This window comes from Pleurodeles waltl, chromosome 5 (genome assembly GCF_031143425.1).
Source record: "Pleurodeles waltl isolate 20211129_DDA chromosome 5, aPleWal1.hap1.20221129, whole genome shotgun sequence".
NCBI classification, from domain to species: domain Eukaryota; kingdom Metazoa; phylum Chordata; class Amphibia; order Caudata; family Salamandridae; genus Pleurodeles; species Pleurodeles waltl.
In genome coordinates this window covers 171414806-171437030 of record NC_090444.1, presented here as the reverse complement: position 1 = coordinate 171437030, position 22225 = coordinate 171414806, and the positions used below count along the sequence as shown (strand labels likewise).

At 44.7% G+C, this 22225-nt stretch overlaps 1 protein-coding gene across 4 annotated transcripts in view; it reads left to right on the top strand.

Moving 5' to 3' along the window:
* Positions 1 to 22225, top strand: part of MARK1 (microtubule affinity regulating kinase 1) — a 355979-nt gene that overhangs the window by 88466 nt on the left and 245288 nt on the right. For all 4 annotated transcript variants that reach the window (XM_069233866.1, XM_069233864.1, XM_069233865.1 and 1 more), the window contains exon 2: positions 7014 to 7217. In XM_069233866.1, the coding sequence (XP_069089967.1) occupies positions 7014 to 7217 (204 nt within the window). The remainder of the gene's footprint in view (positions 1 to 7013; positions 7218 to 22225) is intronic.

The following is a 22225-nucleotide window of genomic DNA, read 5'->3' as shown; positions in this document are numbered from 1 at the left end:
TGTGGGGTGGGTGTAAGGTCCAGCCCTCAGGGAGTGGCTGGTAAAAATACTATGTGCAAAGATGCACATGAGTCCGGCAGGACACTACATTCCTCCTAAACTTTATTGAAAAACAAAGTACAATCTGTCAATCAAATAAAATAACTAAACACCAATATTAGTCTCTCAGCCTTGTGAGGCAGGCCGAAGAATGGCAGTGGACGGGTGCAGCTGGGAGCACCTGGGCTTTTCTGCACAAGTCCATGATTTAAGCAGCTATTGCTGGGCACAAACACTGTGTGGATGGAGTCCAGACTCGGTGACGGCCAGTTGGTTGGTTCAGTGTCCACTCACACACTGTGGGTCAGTATTGTGGCCACTCATGGTGAGGCTGTTGGTGTAAACACTTCATATTTGGTGCTTCAGGAACTTTGGTCGAGTCTGCTGCAGAGATACTTTGTGAGGCATTTTGACTTTGACAGCCAATCCCACGAAGACTGGGACGCCATCTGCGGTGCCATGATGCCATCATTTGATGCCCTGAACTGTCCAGATACCTTGTTGGTGGAGCAGCTTCGAGACGACCTCTCGTTACGGATTCCTCGCTTAGGAATTCCCTTGAGGCCCTTTAGATGTGTCACCACAGGTCCTACGTGGACTGAGCTGGGCTTCATGTGGGCCATCTGTAGGCCGCTGCAGGCTCTCCGACTGGAGCCAGGGCCAAGTCATTCATTCAACCACAAGGCTGGATGATGCGTGGTTAGTACACGTGCCAACAAGAACCAGGTGCGGGTCGGCTCTCAGAGAGTCTCTGGGCAATCGGTCTCACGGGTTGCCAGGAGTTCCTTGTTGGTCCCTTGACTTTTTGCAGAGGTAATGTTCCACCCTGGTGTTGAACTACTCCTTTGTTGGATAAGGTGATGCACCTGGCAGTGAAGGTGTTTGCCATTCGGTGACCTGGACGACTGGTGTTGATGTTGCTGGAGTAAGGGTGACTGGAGGGACTTTACCGCCACCTGGCTGGTTGGATAATTGGTGCAGTTCTTCTCTGTCGGCGTGTGCGGTTGCTAGCAGGGATGCCATCTGCTTCAAGATGCCGGTGACAGGTGGCTAGATGGGTCGCACTGTGAAGCGTTGGGCAAGTACCCGGTTTGTGCAAGCAGGCAGCTTACGTTTGGTACGTTAGCTGAGCTGTCTCCAGTGGCATCGCTACACCCCTGTGGCTGGCTTGTCTGTTGGTGCACTCTTCTTTAGTGGTGCAAGTCCTCCATCTCTTCACCCTGTGATCTTCCGCTCCTGCACTTTTGTGGTGACCAAGTGTTCCAGTGTGACAGGTCTGTCACACCATGTTCACTCCTCTCCATTTCTTTCCTTTGCAACGTCGCATTGTGCCATGATCACATCTTGTTTGTTGTGATGTAGCGTCTGGCCACATGTCTTGCTTTTTGCGGGGACCAGCTGCAGGTCTGGTTCTCTCTGAAGAACTGGGTGTCCTCTCCGCATTGTGGCAGTGGTAGCCTGCTACTCGGGTTATGGCTGTCCTCTTGCGGATCACTGCTGACTCAGTCTTGAGGCAGTGTGAGGGAAGACACTCCTGGATAAGTCTCTTATGCACTGCAGGGCAGTGATGGCGGGTAGACTCCTTTCCACCTTCTCTTCGCATGAGGGCGCGGTGCTTGCACCTCTAGGCTGCGCCATCATGGCGCTAGGACTGCTTCGGTTCTGGTGGCTTAAAAGGGCTGGTCACTCTATGTGACATGCTCGATGGTGGGCCAAAAGTGGCCCTATTGTGATGTGGGTGACTGGCTGGTGTGGCCTCTTCCGATAAGCATTGTTTCTTCCTTTTGGAGAGATCGGTCTCCAAGACTGCTGTCAGGTTTGCTGATTGTACCCTCTGTGCACCTCTACATTTGTACTCTTGGTCCTTCTTGACGGGCAACCTCTGCTGGTGCTTTGTGTGCCCGTACTCCTGGCTTGCGGTGGTGGCCATTCACATCTAGAGGCATGGAACGCTATCTTCATGAGTGCCGTGGTGGCGGACAGCTTCTGGAGTCTCTCTCTTCCTCTTCTGGAACTTCTTCTTTTCGTGGGCCTCTTCTGTCAGACCAGGCGCACTCTGCTTTCTCAGGTGACAGAGGACTCGGGCAGTACTTATAGGCTGATGAGCCGTGTCTTGCGGGGCATTAGCACCCTCCTCTGCTGCTGTGTTCCCTTCTTTTTTTTTTTTTTTACTGGGGTGCTGCCACCTTAAGTTTTGCTGCTTTGGTTGGGCTGCTTTTGATTTACTCACTTGGCTGGTTGGTCCTTATGGCATCTCCCTTCGCTGTTGCAGCTTTGGGCTTCTGGGCTCTTTGGGATTACAGTCCCTCCCCTTCAGCACTGACAGACAGCCACCCAGGGTGTGTCACTCTGCTGGCTAGTTTCCTTAGTCAGGGCGGGCCAGCTAAGGCAGCCAGCTTTTCATCCACTGATTCGCTCCAATGGCTCTCCTTTTTGTCTGGCTTGTGGCAACTTGCTACCGGGCGGCGCACAGCGAAACCGGGGGGGCGGGGTCTGACGGCGTGCTTCTCACTGGCTGCTGCACTGCTACTGCACTGCCCAGATGAAGGTATGCAGCGGTTGAGCACTGCTGTTGTCCCGCTGGGCCTTCAGGTGCGGTGCTGGGCAATGCCCGAGCTATCTGTGGTGCTGCAGTAGAGGCCTGTGGCTTGTCACGTTTCTCAATGTGCGATTCCCCTACCGGGGCTGCCTTGCACAGGCAGCTTTTTGATGTGGTGCACACAGGCGACTTCCAGGTGGCGTTGCTGCTGCTCTTCACCTGTTGCAGCACCTTTATTTCAAATGTGGGCCATGAAGCTCCCGTATGGCCAGGCGAGTCTTTGTTGGGTTACAACTTCGTTCTCTTTTTCGGTGGTGGTAGGGTGCTGTAGATGTTTGCTGGTAGCCAGTCACGCTGCAGAGTACTTATCAGCAGGCTGCCTGGTTTATTCTTCTGAGCCCTGCCTGTGCGCCGCAGATGGCTGTTCTTTGGGACCTTAGTGTGTGTGTTCCTGCCAAGGGCGATGTCTCAGGGTACTGAGGAGTGTCTACAGATGTATACATCCTGACGAGTGTGTCTGTGCAGCTGAACGCTTTGTCTTCTCTGTAACATACGTCTAATATTAGTACATATGTTGAGTTTCTCCACCTTGTGGTTGAAGAACTCTGCTTTAGTATATAAACAAAATAAATGAAAGTGCACCAAACAAAAACTTTATAACAATTTTTCGTTGTTATTTTTTTTTACATTTATCTGGTGATCAGCCATTGGTATGGAATCTCAGTGCCTTTGGTAGCCCAGGGATAGTTTTACAAACGGTTCGGAGTCTGAGCCTGGTAAGGGTTCTGGAGACATTCTGTGAGCAGTAAGAAGGAAATGTTCCTTTATCAGGTGATTGTATTGTACTTGGTGGGATGTGGTCTTGAAGGGTGAGGCCTAATTCATCAGTAGATAATCTGGTTTGTTGCTTTTGGCTTGCAAAAAATTAGATCTTCTGCACCTTTTATCATTGAGATATAGTAAGAGGTACTGAAGCAGTGCGTGTGATGGTCTCAGCGTTTATCCAGTACCTGCATGAGGGAAGCCCCACAAGACATCAGTTTGGATCCCTCTAAGTACAAGTAGCCATGACAAGAAGAATCTAGGGGTTTAAGCAAATTTTAAATCCCAGTGAGTTATGCTGGAGTCATGCTTGACATCACTCTAGTTCTAGGAGGCTAAACCCAACTGCCCCCCTTTCTGCCTAGCCCCACCCTCGCCCCCTCCATCCTCTGTCTCTCCTCCATTTCTGGCCTCCTGCACTGGTTCTCAGCATGAGGTGTTCCACTTCCTGGCAGCAGGTCATCCGGGCCCAAGGACGAGAACCCTTTCCTTCATGGGTGTTCATTTTATCTTTACTCTAGGGATCACCACTGATCTTGTAGATCCACTCGAGGCCAGCATGGCTGCACACAGAAACTTACATATGGAACCAAACACAGCTCAAATTCTCTTGTGTCTATCGAACACTGCACCCGCCAAGCCGAACCAGGCATATGTCATGGATGCTCTTGGAACCCATGCAGCAAATATGCACCCCTCATGTATACTCTTTCCTGGGTGCTCCTTACGAAAGAAACCTATACTCTGACTTGTAGTATTTGCTAAAGCCATGGTTGTACATAATATAAAGTTACAAAACATCACTGTGAGTACTCTATATAATGGGTTTTAATGATAAATTGTAAAGTCTTTGGAGTAGTAAATGCTGACCTAGAAAATATGGGATATGATTCAGGCTATCCTTAGCCTAAGAAAATGGCCATTGTCATCTGTGTAGTTTTGGTACAACAAGGCTATTTTAACAATTAGGTGGCGGGGTAGCTTGGTGGGTTGAGTGCTGGCTGGTGAAAGATATAGCGACCTGCAAGTCACAGGTACTAATCTGTGCACACTCACTTTCTCCTTGGCTGTCACTCTTGCTGTTCCTTTTTTAGGGTCGAGCCTGTGATAGCATACCCTAGTGCATGCGTATCACTTGCCAGACGCTGTTGTATTTAGAGAAGGGACTGGAGGCTGCCCGTTGGTTATCATTTGTTAGCTTCCCTGACACTTTTCTTTGCAACCTCGTAATTGGCCATGACTGCCACAACATCTCTTCCGTTCCTGGCTGTGAGCAGGTGCCATGCACTCATTGATGCAATATAATCAGCGCCCATCTGCTGCTCCCGACGTGACTGAAGAACTATTTTGTTTTTTCTAACTTCTAATACCCTCCAAACAGAAGGCATGTGACTGGCAAAATCGTGCTCAGCAGTACAAACAAAATTTCAAAGTTGTACTTTCTATAGTTAACTTTTTGTTGTATTTTGCCATGTCTTATTTTCTCACTTTTCATTCGTTTTGTTTTGTTTTTGCTTGTGTTGGCTAAAAGACACGTCATTTTGTCCACAACCCACTTTTATGCTGTATATCCTATGTATATTGAGCTATGTACCTTGCTAGTTGCATACACAAAGAGTGTCTTCTGTTCAGAGCATTGCAACTCAGCTAGACCTTATCCATGCCAGTGCTTTCCAAACTTTTTATAACCACAACCCACTTTTTAGAACAGTAAACTTTCATGACCCCCTTACCTTAAATGAACATGAAGCTAGTGATTTTTCATTGTAATAGTAGACATACTTTCAAAATTGTGCAAATTACCAAAATAATACACCCCTTATAATTTTTTACATTCATCTCTAGCAACAATTGTTTGTAAATATCTAATTTCTGACCACACGCTTCTAAATGTCATTATCGGGCTGTGGTCAAGATATTGATCTGCTCATCAGAGTGGCAGATGATGAATTGCACTGGACCTTGAACACTTTTCAGAGCGGAGTGCTGGCCTATGGCATCTGTTTACTAAAATCACGAAGCTTCTGAAAATTCTTGCTGTTTTATACCAGTAATTTAGCTAATTTGAAAAATCCTTTCTGCATCAGAGTTTGGGGTGAAGGCTCATGTAGCTTGGACACTGCCCATGGACATTGGAGCACTTTACATGAGCACCAAATTATGTTCTACATGACCAGAGTCATTATTACTTTATGCATGGGAGATTAAGTGATTTTTCCAGAGCCAAAGCCAGGGCTTGAACTCTGTTGCCCAGATCCAAAGTTAGCAGCTCTGACCATAAGGCCACATCTATATTTCTCCATTTACCTTGGAAAGTCATACACAAGTGGGATGATTGTGTATGGTCCTATCTGGTGACCACATCCTTTGTTGACATGGCTTTGTGAAGTAAAATAAAATAAAAACACAGCAGCAAAAAATACTGGAAGGTTCGCCCAAAGTCTTGCTTGGGAATTCTTGCAAGGCATTCCAACACGCTTGAGAATTAAAATTGCTTTCCTAACTACTGAGATAGTCTCAAATATGTGTACAGTTTATTTATAGGTATTTAAATTGTGTTTTGTGATACAATAAAATGACACTCTACAGCTTTTCCTTTCGCACTCCCTTTACCAGCAGCAAGATTGACATATAATTCACTTTGAAATCTCCTCTCACTCTGCAGTCATAGAAAGAAAAGTATACACCAACCCCCATGTTAAAAGAATAAGCAACAATGTGTCAGATTATGTAGCCTGATATTTGACCTCTGTCGGTAGCTCAGCAAATGTGACAAGATAAATACAAAATGCAATGGCATCTATATGTATTGTTGCTTCCACATTTGAGAAGCCTGCTCTATGCTGTGGTGAGTACACCTGGGGAATCGCATTGGCAGGGACAGCGGCCATGAAAGAGCTCCCTGCTTCTTTTCTTTTTCTGAATTAAGGTTATTGATTTTCAAGGAACAACCAAGTTGGTGACCACGTTTTTTGTTTTCAACTTGATATTGATTGAAGGAGGACCTGAGCCACTGTACTGTGCTCATTTTAGGATACCTAACCTCAGGGAGGTGATATACTGGGGGAGGTGAGGGATGAAGTGGGCGGGTGGTGGGTATTATTTTGGCATTGTCGACTCAGAATCCCTCAAGTAGGGAGTGTCGCACTCTGTATCCGATTAAATAGTTGATGAATAGTTTATCTTTTAGTTTATAGATGGGGAGACCGTGGGTTCATTCACCTGTGAGGCAGTCGGAGATGGTGCTGTTGTGTAGTATGGACAAAGTAACCATAGCAATAGCAAGCAGGTTCTGTTGCCTGCATCCTGTTCCACACTGCCACTGCAGTATGTGTCCTGGGTCACAGCCAGCCACCCAGTACGTTCTGCAGAAGACAGCAGTGTGAATTCTTGCCCAAATAAATTAACTCTATTAGTTATTCAAGATGGGTGTGGTTGTGGGGACACACCTCTCTAGGGTTTCGATGCTTTGCAATATATGTATATTTGCTATATATAATGCATCAAACCAGTCTCCTGGTACGTGATGGCAGTATGTGTGTCCGATACTATGCGGCCCTTTGGTTTACAGCGATTGTGTTTCTAAAGTGTCCTTTTCTCCTTTTTCCTACAGCACACATCTGTGGATGGATATCCCGAGCCACACATCCCTCCTTCCAAGTCAAGCAGCAGGCAGAATATTCCACGATGTAGGACTTCTATTACGTCTACAACTGATGAACAGCCCCATGTTGGAAATTATCGGCTGCTGAAAACGATAGGAAAGGGAAATTTTGCAAAAGTGAAATTAGCACGACACGTCCTTACTGGCAGAGAGGTAAGGCTGTTGTTTTGCTCTGTTTTAAGCCAGTCTTTTTATATATAAATGAAAAAAAACACAACAGCATCTGAAATCCCCTACTAACAGCAGATGCCATATCATCTTACATCACCGCGTGTGGCGTGGAGTGGGCTTGTATAGGTGACGGCAAGGGATGTTGAAAGCCATAGTGGTCCGATCAAATGTTCAAAATAAAATATAAGCCTTGAGCAAGTCCTGTATCCTAGTAATTCAACCATTATAAGCAATCATTGACAAAGCAATGGTTTGCAATTTGAGTCCTGATTAAAACATTTTAAAAAGCCTGCTGCAATAAAAACACTAAATAAGAACCAATTACTTTTACTATATGTTGCATCTATATGATGAACAATTTATTATGCATAATTTTATATTCAACTCTCTTTATTGCCTTTTCTTTACACGAAATTACATCTTAATGCACGTCGACCTGTTCCTTGTATTACAGTGCTTTCACATTTCACTGCCTACTCCCTCTGCACCTAAGAAGTGTCCCGCTGGACTTCCCTATCACTGTCCAAATACTGCCCAAACAGTTTCAGAACTCTCAGCTTAGGCAATGAAAAGTAGGGGTATTCCAAATGGGCATGCACACACTTAACAGCTTGCAAATGTGTAGAAACTTCTCACCGAGTGCATAAGACCACGTGACAGTCTGATTCGTCAACAGTTGCCATAACTTGTAGAGCCATTGTGTAATGCTTGGAGGTTCCCTTTTTAGGTCGAGCATGCAAGCGCTTTTACCTTTTGTAAGTATTGTGGGCTTTTAACCACGCCCATGTCACGTCCCTCACTTTTATTTGTTCGTGGGCTTGCCTTTCAAAAATAACTTGATGTCATTGGTTAATGCTTTACGCTTGTTTCGCCTTGAGGCTGTTTTGGTCACGTCTTGCAGACTGCCCCGTTACATGGATTATTGCACGATTGCCAATATTCTTCAGTGTGGGCAAACTATTTCTTTTGTATTTCCCCTTCGTGCTGCAATGCGGCCATAGCGCTCACAGTGTGAACATGGCACAACAGCGTGCACTCGATCCGCGGTATTAGAATTGCTGGTCACATTGAACACAGTTACTTAATCAGAGTAATTCCTTGTGGCTCTCCCTTTAAAACACTTGAAATTGGTGAATACTTTAAGTAAAACAGAAACCCTCAAAGCGAAAGCGGCTCTCCAGCACAGCGCAAGAGCCAATACTACAATATTCACTGCACTCAGGAAAACTCGACCCATAATGCTTTGCAGGGCACTACTTTTACAAAAGATTTTTGCTCTTAACTCAGCCCATGGTGGTCCTAGGACAATGGGACCACCACCAAAACGTTCACAACAAAGTGCTCTTTCTGCCTCCATCATCTTTGGGTACCCGACTGGTGGGGACAACAAATTAATAACCCCTCCCGCCATTCAGTGTCTTTTTAAGCTCTCTCATGGCTGGAACATTTGTTTTACATCTGGGAATAGCTTGCGTTTTAAGGGCCTTGTTTGTAATATCATTGGTATAAGCCGCTATACCCGAATACATATAATGCACTATCCCCTCTAGGGGCTAAATATTTAGTTACACTGCATTATTTATTGCCATTTTCTTTTTGTGTGGTTATGCTCTCTAGGGGCTAACTATATAGTTACATGACCATTGCAGTCAACATATTATAATAGTCGTGTCATGAAAACTCACCCGTAATGCTGTGCAGGGCATTACTTTCACAAAACCTTTTTGCTCATAACTCAGCCTGTGGTGGTCCTAGGACAGTGGGACTACCTTCAAAATGCTTTTGCTGTGTACATTATTTCTGGGTCCCCACACTAGGTTAGTGGGGACCCCAAAATAGTAACCCCTCCCACCATTCAGTGTCTTGAGTTCCTCATTAATTCAACTTTTGTTTTACAGCTGGGAGAAGTTATGTTTTAAAGACCCTGTTGTAATATTATTGCAGTAGGCCTGCTAGCCTAAGAACGCCCTCTGCGGGCTAAGTATATGGTTATGCTGCACTAGTTTCTCTTCTTTTTTCATGGGGTTATCCCCTCTAGGGGCTAACAGTATGGTTACATGACCATCTATCTTACAAATTATATTTTTGATATGGTGCTCTCTATGGGCTGTTTAGAGCATTACATATTAATGCCAAAAGTTTATTGCTGATAAAGGTTTAAATGATAGTTGTATATGTGTTAATAATCTCTCCTTATTACAATTATGACTATAATTCAGGCCAGCTTAGCATCCTTATTCCACTATGACTGTTTGAACACTCTTGATATGTTTGGGTTACCCTTCTAATTTCTCCTCTGTGGCGTTCTTGTGTCTTTTGGGGAGGAGTTGTGTTAGCCAGCCAGCAACTCTGATGTTGGGGTGGTGAACGTGGTAGTCGTTTGGAATTAGCATGGCAGATTTAAATTAGGATGCTAAATAGCAACGTTTTCATTTTTTGCAGCAGACAAAGGAAGAAGGTAAATGGAAGTGCTTTAGTTATAAGCAGGGCCACTGGAATTATTTGGCAAGAAAATATGAAATTATGAGGCAGGGCTGACCAATTTATGTTGCAAGAAAAGTCCAGTTATGAATTGCCAATAGCTCTGACTCGAGCAAATGTGAGACCTATTGCAATGCAAATGCTTGTTTTCCAAGTGTCCAGCAATTAACATCTGTGCAGCCACCAACATTTGCCGTAGTAGAGCTCTGTCTATCCCTGCATACACTAAAGCTTCAGTTGCTGATGAGGAAATTCCACCAATATTATCTCCCGGTCAACTTACACAGGGAAACCTAACATCTGCTTAAAAGCTCTCATTTTCTACTTCTAGACCATATATGCAAGAACAAGCCATTTTCATTCCGTATCGCCAGCATCTATCAGAGGCTGTTAAATCAAACTACTGTAACCTTTCAGGTGTCCTATACCGGTAGCATACTATCTTATACTGATTTTGTGTAGGGGATGCTTCTGTGTTTTTACGACTTCCTCACTGCAGCACTTATCCAGCCCTTTTTTTGGAATCTTCAAATTCAGCACCTGAGAGCATCGTTTTGGTATCCTCATTTAGGTCTACATGCACACACTCTCAGACTTTTATACATACATGAGATCATCTCTCTGGAACCCAGGTGTGTTCTAACAAATCTTTCCTAATGAGTTGATTCACTTGTCACCGCCTCTTCACGGGCTGCGATGCCTAATGTCTTAAGTTGTCGATATTGTAATCTCCTTGCTTCCTTCAGTCCAAACTCTTTCTTACAAAACTCAAATGTTTTCACATCTCCACGTCTGAATAGATCTCAAACTGTCTGGCAGGCTTTCTACCTACATTCTCTAAAGGCCTCTTGGTGGAGTGAAATGTTTTTTAAAGTGCTTCCGAGTATTTGGTGAAGGAAAAGCTGTTAGCCCCCAACCCCGTGAGACACTGTCTTCTATCTGTAGAGCAGGTTTCACCATAGTGGCTAAGTATGCATTCTGGAGGATGCCGTGATTTAGACAGGCATGGCAGGTTCCACAGTAGCTGTCATACAACTGCTAGATCGATTGCGATCATTGCATCTCTGTTTGTCTTGTGGTTGATTGCACTGTTATCCTTAGGTGGCTGCTACATAGTGCTTTAGTCAGCTGAATTCCCCCCCCCCACCTTATTAAACAGTGCTTTGAGCAGCTTCATGTTGTCCCTAGGACTTCCTCTTACCCAGACGAATGCCAGTGGAATTGTTACAGGAATAGACTGACAGACCTACAGAAGTCAGGGCATCACATTTATATTGACTACATGTATGCAGCCTAGCATAAATACACCATACACCACATGTGCAGATCCTTGTGAATCTGCCATTGGAACGCTGGTTGTTTTGCCTCATACCATATCTCCAGTGCATCTCCCGTTATTTCATTGAGGTAATCGATTACCTATAAGTGCCCCTCGTGCTTACCCTGATTATCACATTCTGTTGCAGAGTTAGGCTTGGCATCTTAGATTTCTGTATATTCACTTGAAATCCAGAAACCTTTTAAAACTGTTCCACAATTGTTTGTATCTATAAAACTACATTTCTGGGTGAGTCAGAAAATGTAGGACGTCATCTTTAAGAAGATAAATCTTATGATGTTCCCCACAAAGGACATTCCATCAATTAAAGCCTGGCTGCATACTTTAATTGTCAGCAGCTCTGTCTTGCACAAACAAAAGAAGTGATAGTGGGCCTCCCTGCCCCTTGCCCCTTTGTTATGCATGAGTGTGTGACATTAAGCTGTTTACCTGGAGCCTGGCTTTGGGTTTATCTAGTTGGACAATATCCAGCCCTTCATCTTAGGATCTAAGTTTAACTCCTTTAATAATGTTTTGAGGAATTTCCAGCTCATGCGATCAAACACCTGTTTGACATCTAGACTTATAGGAAGAGTCAGAATCTGCTTATGTTCAACTTTCTCCACTAGGTTTACCACTCTTCCTACAGTGTGGCTTTCCTGTCTGTGTTTTATAAAGCCTATCATCTCAACATCTACTCGGTAGGACATCATGTTCATCATTTTTTGTTTAGCCAAAATAGTTGAGATTTTGATGTCTGCTTTCAGCAACGCGAATGGGTAGTGAGAGGAATGCTCCTCTGTCATGTTCCCTCTTTTATTGATTACATTTAGTCTGGGCATGTCTCATCATAGGAGATGTGCCATTCTGCTGCGTCAGAGAATTAAAGAAGTCTGCTAATAGATTTTCGAGTTGAACGTGGAAGATTTTGTAAAACAGGGTTGTGAACCCACCTGGCCCCAGAATCCTGCTGGGGTTTGTGTCCTTTATTAGTCTGATCACTGCTACAGTATCTATAGGCTTTTCCAGTTCCTCCATCAGTCCAGTGTAAGCTCGGAGGCCACATTTTTTTACATAGGATTTTATTGCTTCCTCATTTTATGGCTCCTGTGTATATTGGCCCTGAAAAAAGTCCTGCTAGGACTCCAGGGTCACCAGCTTTCCACCCTTAGTTGTTACCTTCCTTATGTGCTGCTTTGTCATTTGTAGCCTCCTGTGTCTAACCAGTAGCATTGATATTGGGTCGCGCTTTTTGTAGATACATCGCCTTGGTTTCAAGAGGGTCAACCCTGCTTGGTTTGATCTTAGGAAGTTCTTTTGCCTTCTAAGTAGTCAGTTTACGATGGGTCTTAAGTGAACTCTCTAGTTTATGTAATGCATTTACTTCAACTCACTTGAGAGGGTAGTCTTCCACTTCTCTTCATTCTCTATTGCTTCCTGCTGTTCGTACTGTTGCCACCACGCTGAACAGTCATCACTTTAATTGCATCTCAACAGATCATAGGAGAAGTGTGCCCTTCCCGACTAAGTTCAAGTTTTTCTCAACCTGTTCCTGTCTTCTAACTAGGTCTCTGAAAATGTCCTCACTAATTCGCAGTTGGTTCTCCGCTCATCGCCCCATTTCATTTCCCTTTGTGTTGCCACATGGGCATGATCCAATATCGATATATTCGCTATGTCAGCTTTGTGGAGTTTTCAAATCATTTCCTGCATCATGAAAAGGTTGTCCATGCTGGAATATGTTCTGTGTATGTAAGAGGAGACAAATAAATCTATTGATTCATAATGTAGAGATTGCCAGGTATCCTCTGTCGTGTTCTCTGAATATTCTCACAAGGCTTGTGTAGCGAGCCCTGTTACACTTCCTTTTGCTGTAGCCCTATCAAACTGAAAGCCCTATAGCAAGTTTAAATCTCCCCTAATATCACTTCCCCTTCTTTGTTACAAATTAGTCTTTATTATATATTTTCCAGGAGGTTATTATGAGTCGTACATACATATGTTCTAGGGTGACAGGAGGATGAGCTATGTGGCTCTTTAGATACCACCCTCCTGATCTCTGGTCACCTTTGAATCTACTCATCCCAGATATTGCTTCCATAGGACCACCACTTTGTGTGTGATTTGGAATTAGTCCTTGCAAAGCCAGTGAATTTCGTTTAAAAGTAGGATGTATTGGGACATGGTGACTTGCATGACGTTCAGGTTCCACTCACCCGATGAGCTCAATCAGGTGCTCTTTTCCAGTCTTGGTCTCCTACTCATGGAGGCTGTCATCTTGAATTTGCCTCTGGTGGGAGATCTGCAACATCCAGCACAGTTTATGGTCTTTTTATTCCAGTTTTTCCCAGTTCCAAGAGTTTGATTCTGCTTCATAGCTCTATTTACCCCTTTTGTGAAGGGTTTCATGAGTTTTCCAAAGCCTGGACTGCTCGTATGTACCGGCACTGTAAGGGTTTCTTAACTCTTTCATCTTAGGCTGCCGCTCAATTCATGTCCTTTTGAGATGTAAAACAGTCCTTCATACATTGCACTGCAAGTACTCTGTAGGAGGTAGACTGATACACTAAACAACCAGTTGCATTAGGTGACAGAGAAATACCCCTCTGAATGGAGCCAAGGCCTACATTATGCATAGATTAAAGTACTGTTAACAACAGGTTTTGTAGATAGCTGCTCTGTCATGGCTGACCCAATAAGTAAGCATGGGAATTCATATCGCTTGGTTTAGGTAGCAAGCTTTCCTGATCTGTGCTACACTTGCAGGAGCAGTGATGTATTTTTGAGTTAGGAAATACATTTCGTTGTGAAAAACTATTGTGGCTACCCAAAGACCCTGTTTTTTAACAAATAAAATGATAATAATAATATGACCAATATTATACCTGCCATCATGTAGAGAGTAGAAAGAGGGAAATATTTAACAAGCATTTGCAATGCAATAGGTCACGCATTTTTGAGAGTTAAATGACAATGTCTTTTACCTATGTGTTTTGGTTTGGAGTGTTGTGGATGTATGCCAGGTGCCACAGCAACCCTCCCTGGCCTGTCTCTGCAGGAGAGAGGACACAACAAGGCCACCATATTGGGAGTATTTTTGCCTCATTCCTACAGACTGGCTGTGATACCCTAGAGATGCAACCTTTTCTATGTGTTTACCTAATATTTCTTTCATGGCATTTAACTCGGAGGATGATGGGCTCAAAGGAGTTAGGAGCACAGAAAAGGGGGCAGCCATATATTTCTGTGTGTCAAACTTTTAATGGAATTATTCCTCTACATTGGCAACACCAGCCTAAGTTTTAGAAACATTGACTGTATACAAAGCGAATAACAGAACAGGCAGCTTAACTGAAGAGGAGGCTTCAAATGTGTGCAGATTGGTGAAACAGAGCTTCAGTGGTAGATGGGCTGTCAGGATAGGTTCCAGAGGTGTGACATATGTGACCTTGATTCAGTGTTTTAAATGGAATTACAAAGGGACTGGTACTCTGTTTTCATTTAAAGCACTGCCTTGGGCTAATAGTCTTATGACTGGACTCTTTAGAATAAATATGTGTACCTGAAAATCCTGGGCCGTGATGGTTCCTTTTTGGTGCATACATTTGTGCACTGGTGATGGTGTTGAAGTCAGAATTATCTCTGTTGGGGTGGCTACTCAAAATTGAAGGAAGTTTTGGCCTTGCCATCTGGACCACTCAGAGTAGAGCGGGATGCCTGGGTTTGGACAATAGTGTTTTTTTGCCCAGACCAGTGGTGCCCAGTGGTGCCCAGTGAGACTCCTACAGGGTTGGTTCATTGACATTTTTGGGGGGGTTATGAAGAGGATTCAAATGTTTTTTCTTCTTCTTGGGAATCCAAGGTAGGTCCAGAACCATGTCAGAGTTTCTTGATACCTACATAAGATAAATTACGTAAAAATAATTTATATGGAAATTATTTACACAGTGGTTACCCTGCAAGCCTGGCATAGATCCTGCCTGTGTCTTGTCTTATTAAAAAAAAATACTTCAGACACAACAACACATTTGTGTTACATAAGTACAAGCAGTGTCTGTTTCTGGTGGCCACAGTTTCTGAAACAACAGTTCTCCTGTTTAAAACATCTCCTGCCCATGGAGTCTTTGCTGTTACTGTCCAGGATTACCTTTGGGATGTAGTCCTTGGGGTGTGTATCCATATAAACAAACACATGTATTTTCATATAGATGTAGGGAGACTTGGTGAAACACTGAGAGGAGCACCAGTAGAAGAGTGAGAAAATGGCCACTTGATAGGGTCAGAAAGATATTTTATTGACATTGATTTTCCATGTACAAAGCCATGCACACCAAGTGATGGAGTTTGTTCCACTTTTGTGCCCTATGTTACACTGCTCCTCTCACTGTGGCACCCTGTATTTGGTCTAGAGTCACAAGCTGTACTCAAGGCAGTTGATTAATGCACCCACTGCAGAGGGCTTGGCAGAACAAGAATGTCACAGATTACAATCCTGACATAGCTTTTTCACCAATTCATCTCTGCAAGGTTGATACAAATTAATTATAGCGATTTTGTTAAGAATGGCGCCTGCCTTGCAGCACTACAAAGAGGCAGACCCATTAAAAAAAAACAACAAAAAAACAGTTATTCCCAGACTGCCCCTAAATGAAGCAGATAAAGAACCCTAGGGGAGTGGATGTGGTGTAAAGGCCAAAGCTGCTGCCTTTGGAGCTGGGGAACAAGGTTCAAGTCTCTGTGCTGGCTCAACTTCCTGTGATTCTGGGCACATCACTTAATCTCCAGTTGCACACAAAAAATAAATGTGTTCTTGTGTAATGTAACTGGTGCTCATGTAAAGTGCTATAATACCTTTAGATCAAGTTTGTGCTAACTGAACTCTATTTGAAGAGGCATCCAAAGTGCTTGGGTCTGGTGTCACGACTCCTTTTCCACCGTTTTAGAGACAACACCTTTCGCCATCTTCTTGCCTAGAACTAACCTATGTGCCTGGTTGGTGGCCCTCCGGTGGTTATCAAGAGCACGTGCTATGGCGTAGTATTAAGTTCTACTCAAGACATTTGGTTAATGCACTCACTGCAGAGGTCTTGACAGAACAAGAATACTATAGATTACAATCTTGACATAGCTTTTTCACCTCTTATTCTCTGCAGGGTCGTTGCAAAGGAATTCTATAAATTTTGGTAAAAATGGCACTTGCTTTGTAGTGCTATGAAATGGCCTAATCTGTAATTACCAAGCGCTATATAAAAAATGAGTTATTCCCAGACTGACCCAACACACGCCAGACAAAAAACCCTAGGGGAGAGGATGTGGCGTAAGGGCCAGAGCTGCTGACTTTGGAGCTGGGGAACACAATTCGAGTCTTGGTGCAGGCTCAACATTCTGTGATTCTGGGCAAATCACTTAATCTCCCCTTACTACCAAAAATGAATGTGTTGTGTAATGTAATTGGTGCTCGTGTAAAGCTCTGTAATAACTTTGTATTGAGTTCATGCTTTATAAAACTGCAACAACAAAAGGCCTCCAGTACCTTGGTGTTGAGTTTGCCCTGCATAAAAATGGAATAAAAAAATAAAAAAAAGACCCCAGAAACATAGCAAGAAACAGCAAGATGCCCGAAAACAAGGAAGAAGAAGAAACATACTGCCATGAGTGCAGAGCAAAAGAAAACAAGGGGGTTTGGGGCAAGCGGCCATGGTGGCACAGGAGTGAACAAGGGACAGCAGGATGTGGGTGATTGGGTGGCAGGACAAGCAAGAATACTGCGAGGGGGAGTGCAATTTAAGCACTATGGACAAAGCAGTAGAGTGTGTGTATGTGTGTGTGTACGTGTACAGTGCCCCTGGGTTCAGCATTGTAAGCACATTGACTCACAGGAGAAGGAAACCAAGAAAAAAAAGTACCCCAAAGAACGGATAAACACAACTAAGTGTAGTTATACAGTAGTTGGTCCCTGCTCCCAAAGAGAAAAAGGAGGGACAAAGAGGCATGACTGACCAAAAGCAAGTAAGGATTTTTAAATGACATTGAAACGAACAAATTAAATGGCTTTAAGCCCACAGAAGTAAGTATACTAAGGGGATGCAAGAGGCCGTAAAAGTATACAATAGGCCATACGCTTAGGCTCGACCTAAAAAATGATTTGGAGGTTTTATTTTTCACATTCCCTTGTATTAGAAAGTGTACAATTTTAGTTTGGCGAAAGCTACATTAAAGCCGTTATTGGTTTTAAAAACTGTAAGTCTCCCTCCTTGAAGTCTGCTGACATGTATGATATCCCCTGTGGGCAATTGTTTGTACTGGGAGAAGCATTATAATGTGGTAATGTTACCTTTGCTATTAGCCTCTGATTTCACTTAGATTACCCGAATGGAGCAGAAGAAAAACAAAAAACCCTTCTGTCCGGTAAACTGTGGTTGCCAGCTTAGTGTTTTTTAAGGAATATTTCTGGTTCCTCCTTTTTAGCAATGCATGACGGTGATTGGTTTCAGTGGGCCTAGGGTCCCCGTATCCTCGAAGTGGAATGTTTTTGAGATTTTGACTACTTAGGCGTGCCATAGAGTAGTAGCCCACCTCTTTCCCATACCTTTTGTGTGTTGACAAATATGGTAATTTTTCCATAAAAAAAAAAAAAAAAATGGGTCAGTGGAATAGAAAACAGTGGATTTTATGCTATATGTTACAGCTATGATGCCTTTTTCTATGAAATCGATGCCGTATTTTGCTGGACTACCCCATTAGTGAGACACACAACTACAAATTATTAAGGACATTTGCCTAATAGCCTTTCTTAAACATCATACTTAAAATAACGTCGCTTTTGCCTTTATCCTGTACAATAGTCTGTGTAAACTCTCCTGACATGCTGCTGTAACAAGAGTGGGGGAACATACGCCAGTAATTCCTTTTTTGAGCATGGTTGCCATATGTATTTTTCTGTACGTCCATATAAGAATGTGGACAACAGTACCTTATTCTTGAAATTACCTCACTGGCCTTTTCCAATCTGTGTGGTTCAAGTTTTTCAGGGCTCAATAATTGACCTACTAATGTTTGTGAACAAAGTGCGTAAAAGTGAATATGGTGAAAGCCACCATTTATTTTTCGGGGTGGGGGTGTTGGGAGGGGGGAGTGGTGGGGTGGCATGGGGTTGTGGGGCGGGAGGTTGGGTTGGCTTACAGTGTGAAAGATGGCTAAAAGGACCCATTCTGCTCTTCAGGTGAACGGCCAACTGCAGAAATCCCAGCACGAATTATCATGCAGCAGTTTGTAGACTGCTGTGGATTTCCTGGAAGTAGTTCAGACTGATTTTACCTTTCTAGGCAGATGCTTATTTGGTGCCAGAATTATTTTTATAACAAAGGTAGAATATTAATAATGATATGAAAAACTGGATTGTGGTCTTGCTCAGTCTTTGTTTGATAGAACATATACCGGAGACAAAATATCCAAGTCGTATGCTGTCACAATTTGAGTTAAGAGACGGTATACAGAGTACTTAGGTAAATAGACTTTTTTAAAGCTGTTTTTTCCTTGTATTTCTCAGGAGAATCAGTATTTTGTTTGCTTAGAGATACAGATAGTTGAAATTTATGAATACCAGTCCAGATATTCCTTTCTAGCTGCAGATTTCTCATCTTTTAAATATTTCCAAGGTGTCAGACTGGAGCCAAAAACTTTTCCATAGAACCTTTCCATGTATGAAGGTGGCACTGTGTGGCTCTGCACTGATGCTGTTCCGCTTTGGAAGTTAGGTGCAGGGCCTATGTAGGTGCCTGTACTGCACGTTGTCAGTTCCTTCCCGTGCCACCAGAAAGGGATCCAGAGCTTCTTTTGTCGCTCAGAGACCCTTACCTTGATTTCTTCTTTTCTCTCACAATTTGTTTTCTCAGTGTGCCTGGGATGTCAGCACCTAAGATAACAGGTTTTAAAACCTTGAAGGACTGTTGCAGACCAATGTCTGTGACAGAGCAACACCAGGTATGCCTGTGGTGTCTGAGATTGAGCCACAACTCCATGACCTTCAGCGACTGCGCATCAATGAATCCTAAGGCCATCAGGGAACACAAGTTGAAACTTTGTCTTCATTCACAAGAAGATGCAGCTTCAGGGTCACTCCAAGTCCCACTCCAAGTCCAAGACTCGAGCCTACTCCATTCCCAAAGTCAGCAGAGCCGATCTAGAGGCTTGTCTTCAGTACACTCCATGCCCTCCAGAGGGAATAGAAAAACACAAGATTTCAAAGCAGAATTTCACTCCTTTGCACCATTCCTACTCTTCTGATGAAGTGTGTCGGTGACATCAACAGTCTCTCTCCTACTTTGGAAGTCAGCCGCCTACGAAGCTGATTCTGCAGCTGGTCCCAGCACAATCTGAATTTCCGGGGCCTTAAGCCGTGCCATGTCAGATTGAAGAGTCCTATGCAGCTACGCTCCAGCCCTTCAGATCTCTACTGACCCCTTCTGAAATGCCTTTGGGCCCCACTGAGCTGAGAGGCCCTCCACTTGTGGGTTTAACCCCGGTGCCAGCTGGACCCTCTGAACAACTTCTGCTCTCTGCTTCAGATCTAAAGCTGCATCTAGTGCTTAGACCCATGTGCGACTCAGGTACCTCGAGACCAATGTAGAGCTCTTCTTCGCAGGATGTGGTTCCGCTTGTCCTCTCTGATGTTTAATCAGTGATGGTCCAACTACTACTAACACTGCACACAAATTTGATTGCAGCAGCGGCCACTGCACTTAACCTCCATGTGGGAGGTAACATTCATTGCATTCTGTCAATGACTGCGGCCAGGGTGATGAGTTTGAGCCCTGTGTTGAGGACAACTGGTATGAGGGCTTGCAGGAGGCAAGTGGGTTTGATACTTCCCCAGAGACTACTCCCCCTGGCTCTGCTACAGAAGAGTTGGCCTCCTTTGCCATGGTTATGCGTAGGGTAGCGGACGTTCTTGACTTCCAGTCCCCCCCACAAAGGTGAAAGCAAACATGGTGATTGAGGCCCTGCATCCTGGCCAGGCTCCTTCTGATCCCCCTCCTTCTTTTCACTGAGGCCCTGGCTGATACTCTCCTAGGTGCTTGGACAAAGCCTCCTGCTGGCCTTCCAGTTAGCAGACAGATTGCCAGGTGCCATTGCCCTGCCCCAGAAGACCTGTCCTTTTTGTGACTGCACCCTTCTCCAGAGTGCCTTGTGATGCAGGCTTCCACTGGCCTGAAGAAACCCAACAATTTTTTCCTACCACTCCCAATGCAGGAACCAAAGCAAGTTTCACTTCTGATCACCCAGTTTAGCCCTGCCATTGATCGAAGCCTCATGCCCTTTGGGACTCAGTGGCACAAGTCCTCCCTGGTGTACCTGAAGATCTTTGCCCAGTCCTTCCTTAGATGATTCAAGATGGTTGTGATTTGACCAAGTTAACAATTCATTGTTGCTTGAACACCACTGACTTCTTTCAGTGTGCCATAGGCACCAGCGTTGCAATTTGTCACCATTCGTGTCTGTGATCGACTGCGTTCTCAGACGACATACAGACCTCCAATATAGACATGGGGTTCACTGTGCCCTTGAATGCTTCAAGGATAGTACAGCTACTGCTCGCTCTCTGAGCTGCTCTGCCCAGATTCATCAGCTGCAACAATTCCACTGTTACTTTCGTGGCTTTGGCACTTCTGACTGCCAGCCTGTCCTGCCCCGGCAGGGAACCCAGCTGTTTTGTTAAAGAGTCCGAGGTTCCCACCACCCTCTCAGCCAAGAGCAGTGTGCCACCCAGTCCAAACCCAACCCACACCCCCGCTCCGCTACATTGCCACACCTGCCAAATCTCCTTAGTATACACCTATAAGGCACAGCAACCCAGTAGGAGACTAAAACTACCAATTCTGTCCAGGTTGGTAAGCTAGCACATCAGACAGGTGTTCGTGCAGATTGTCTGCAAGGGTTACACTTTACCTTTCCTTTCACCCCTGCTGAGCCTTCCACTGTCCACCCATTGACTGACAGAGGACCATCACTCCATTTTGGGGTAGGAAGTGCAAGCCCTTTTGGCCAAAGGGTCTGTCGAGAGGGTACGTGCACTAGAACTGGAACATAGTTGTTATACCCGCTACTTTCTGATGCCCAAGAAGGGCAGAGGCTGTGGTGCTTTTCTAGATCTGCAACCTCTTAATGCCTTTCTTTGGATGGAGAAACTCACCTCCACCCAGATCTCGTCTGCCCTCGGCCTGGGACTCTGGATGGTGGTATTGCACCTCCAGGACATTATTTCCACATACCTTTTCTGCTGGCCCATTGGCGCTAGCTGTGGTTCTTGGTCTGAAGGAGCACTTTCTTTTTGCTGTGCTCCCCTTTGGTCTTATCAGTGCCCCTCTGGTGTTTACAAAAGTCGTGGTTGTGGCAGCACACCTTGGGAGGTCAGCTGTGTCAGTCTTTCCCTACCTTGATGACTGGCTCTTGAAGGTAGGCTCGTTACAAGCAGTAGTCAACCACCTCCAGACTAGAGCAAACCTCCTGTCGTCATTGGGGTTCTCTATCACTGTACCATAGAAACATCTGACCCCTTCTGAGGTGCGCCCCATCATCGCAGCCATTCTGAACACTGTCCTGTTTCATGCCTTTCCCTTGGGAAAGAGGCTAAAATCTTGATCTTTCATCCTCTGTGCTGGATTTAAGTGAGATGGACTCTGGCATTGCTGGGACTGATGGCCTCCTGCATCTTGCTGGTGGAACACATCAGGTGGCATATGCAGGTTCTGCTGTGGGATCTGTAGTCCCAGTAGGCACAAAATCAAGCAAACCTCTCCAAGTAAGTTCAGATTTGGAGGCAGCTGTGAAACATCTGCGGTGGTGGTTACTGGACCACAAATGGGTTAGTGGCAGACCCCTCTCCCTTTCTCACCCAGAGCTGACAGTGGTGACAAATGCATTACTTCTGGGCTGTGGCGGCCACTTTAGAGAGGTGAAGACCAGAGGCCTCTGGTCTCCGGCAGAGTCCCAGCTCCATATCATCCTTTTGGAGCTGAGGGAGACCCACTTGGCGCAAAAAGTCTTCCTGCCCTCCAACAAGGGGCGATTGGTACAAGTGCTCAGGGACAACAACACCGACATGTGATACTGCAACAAATAGGGTAGGGTGGAGTCATGGACCCTGTGCCAGGAGGGCTTGCGCCTCAGGAATGGCTGGAACGCCAAGGGA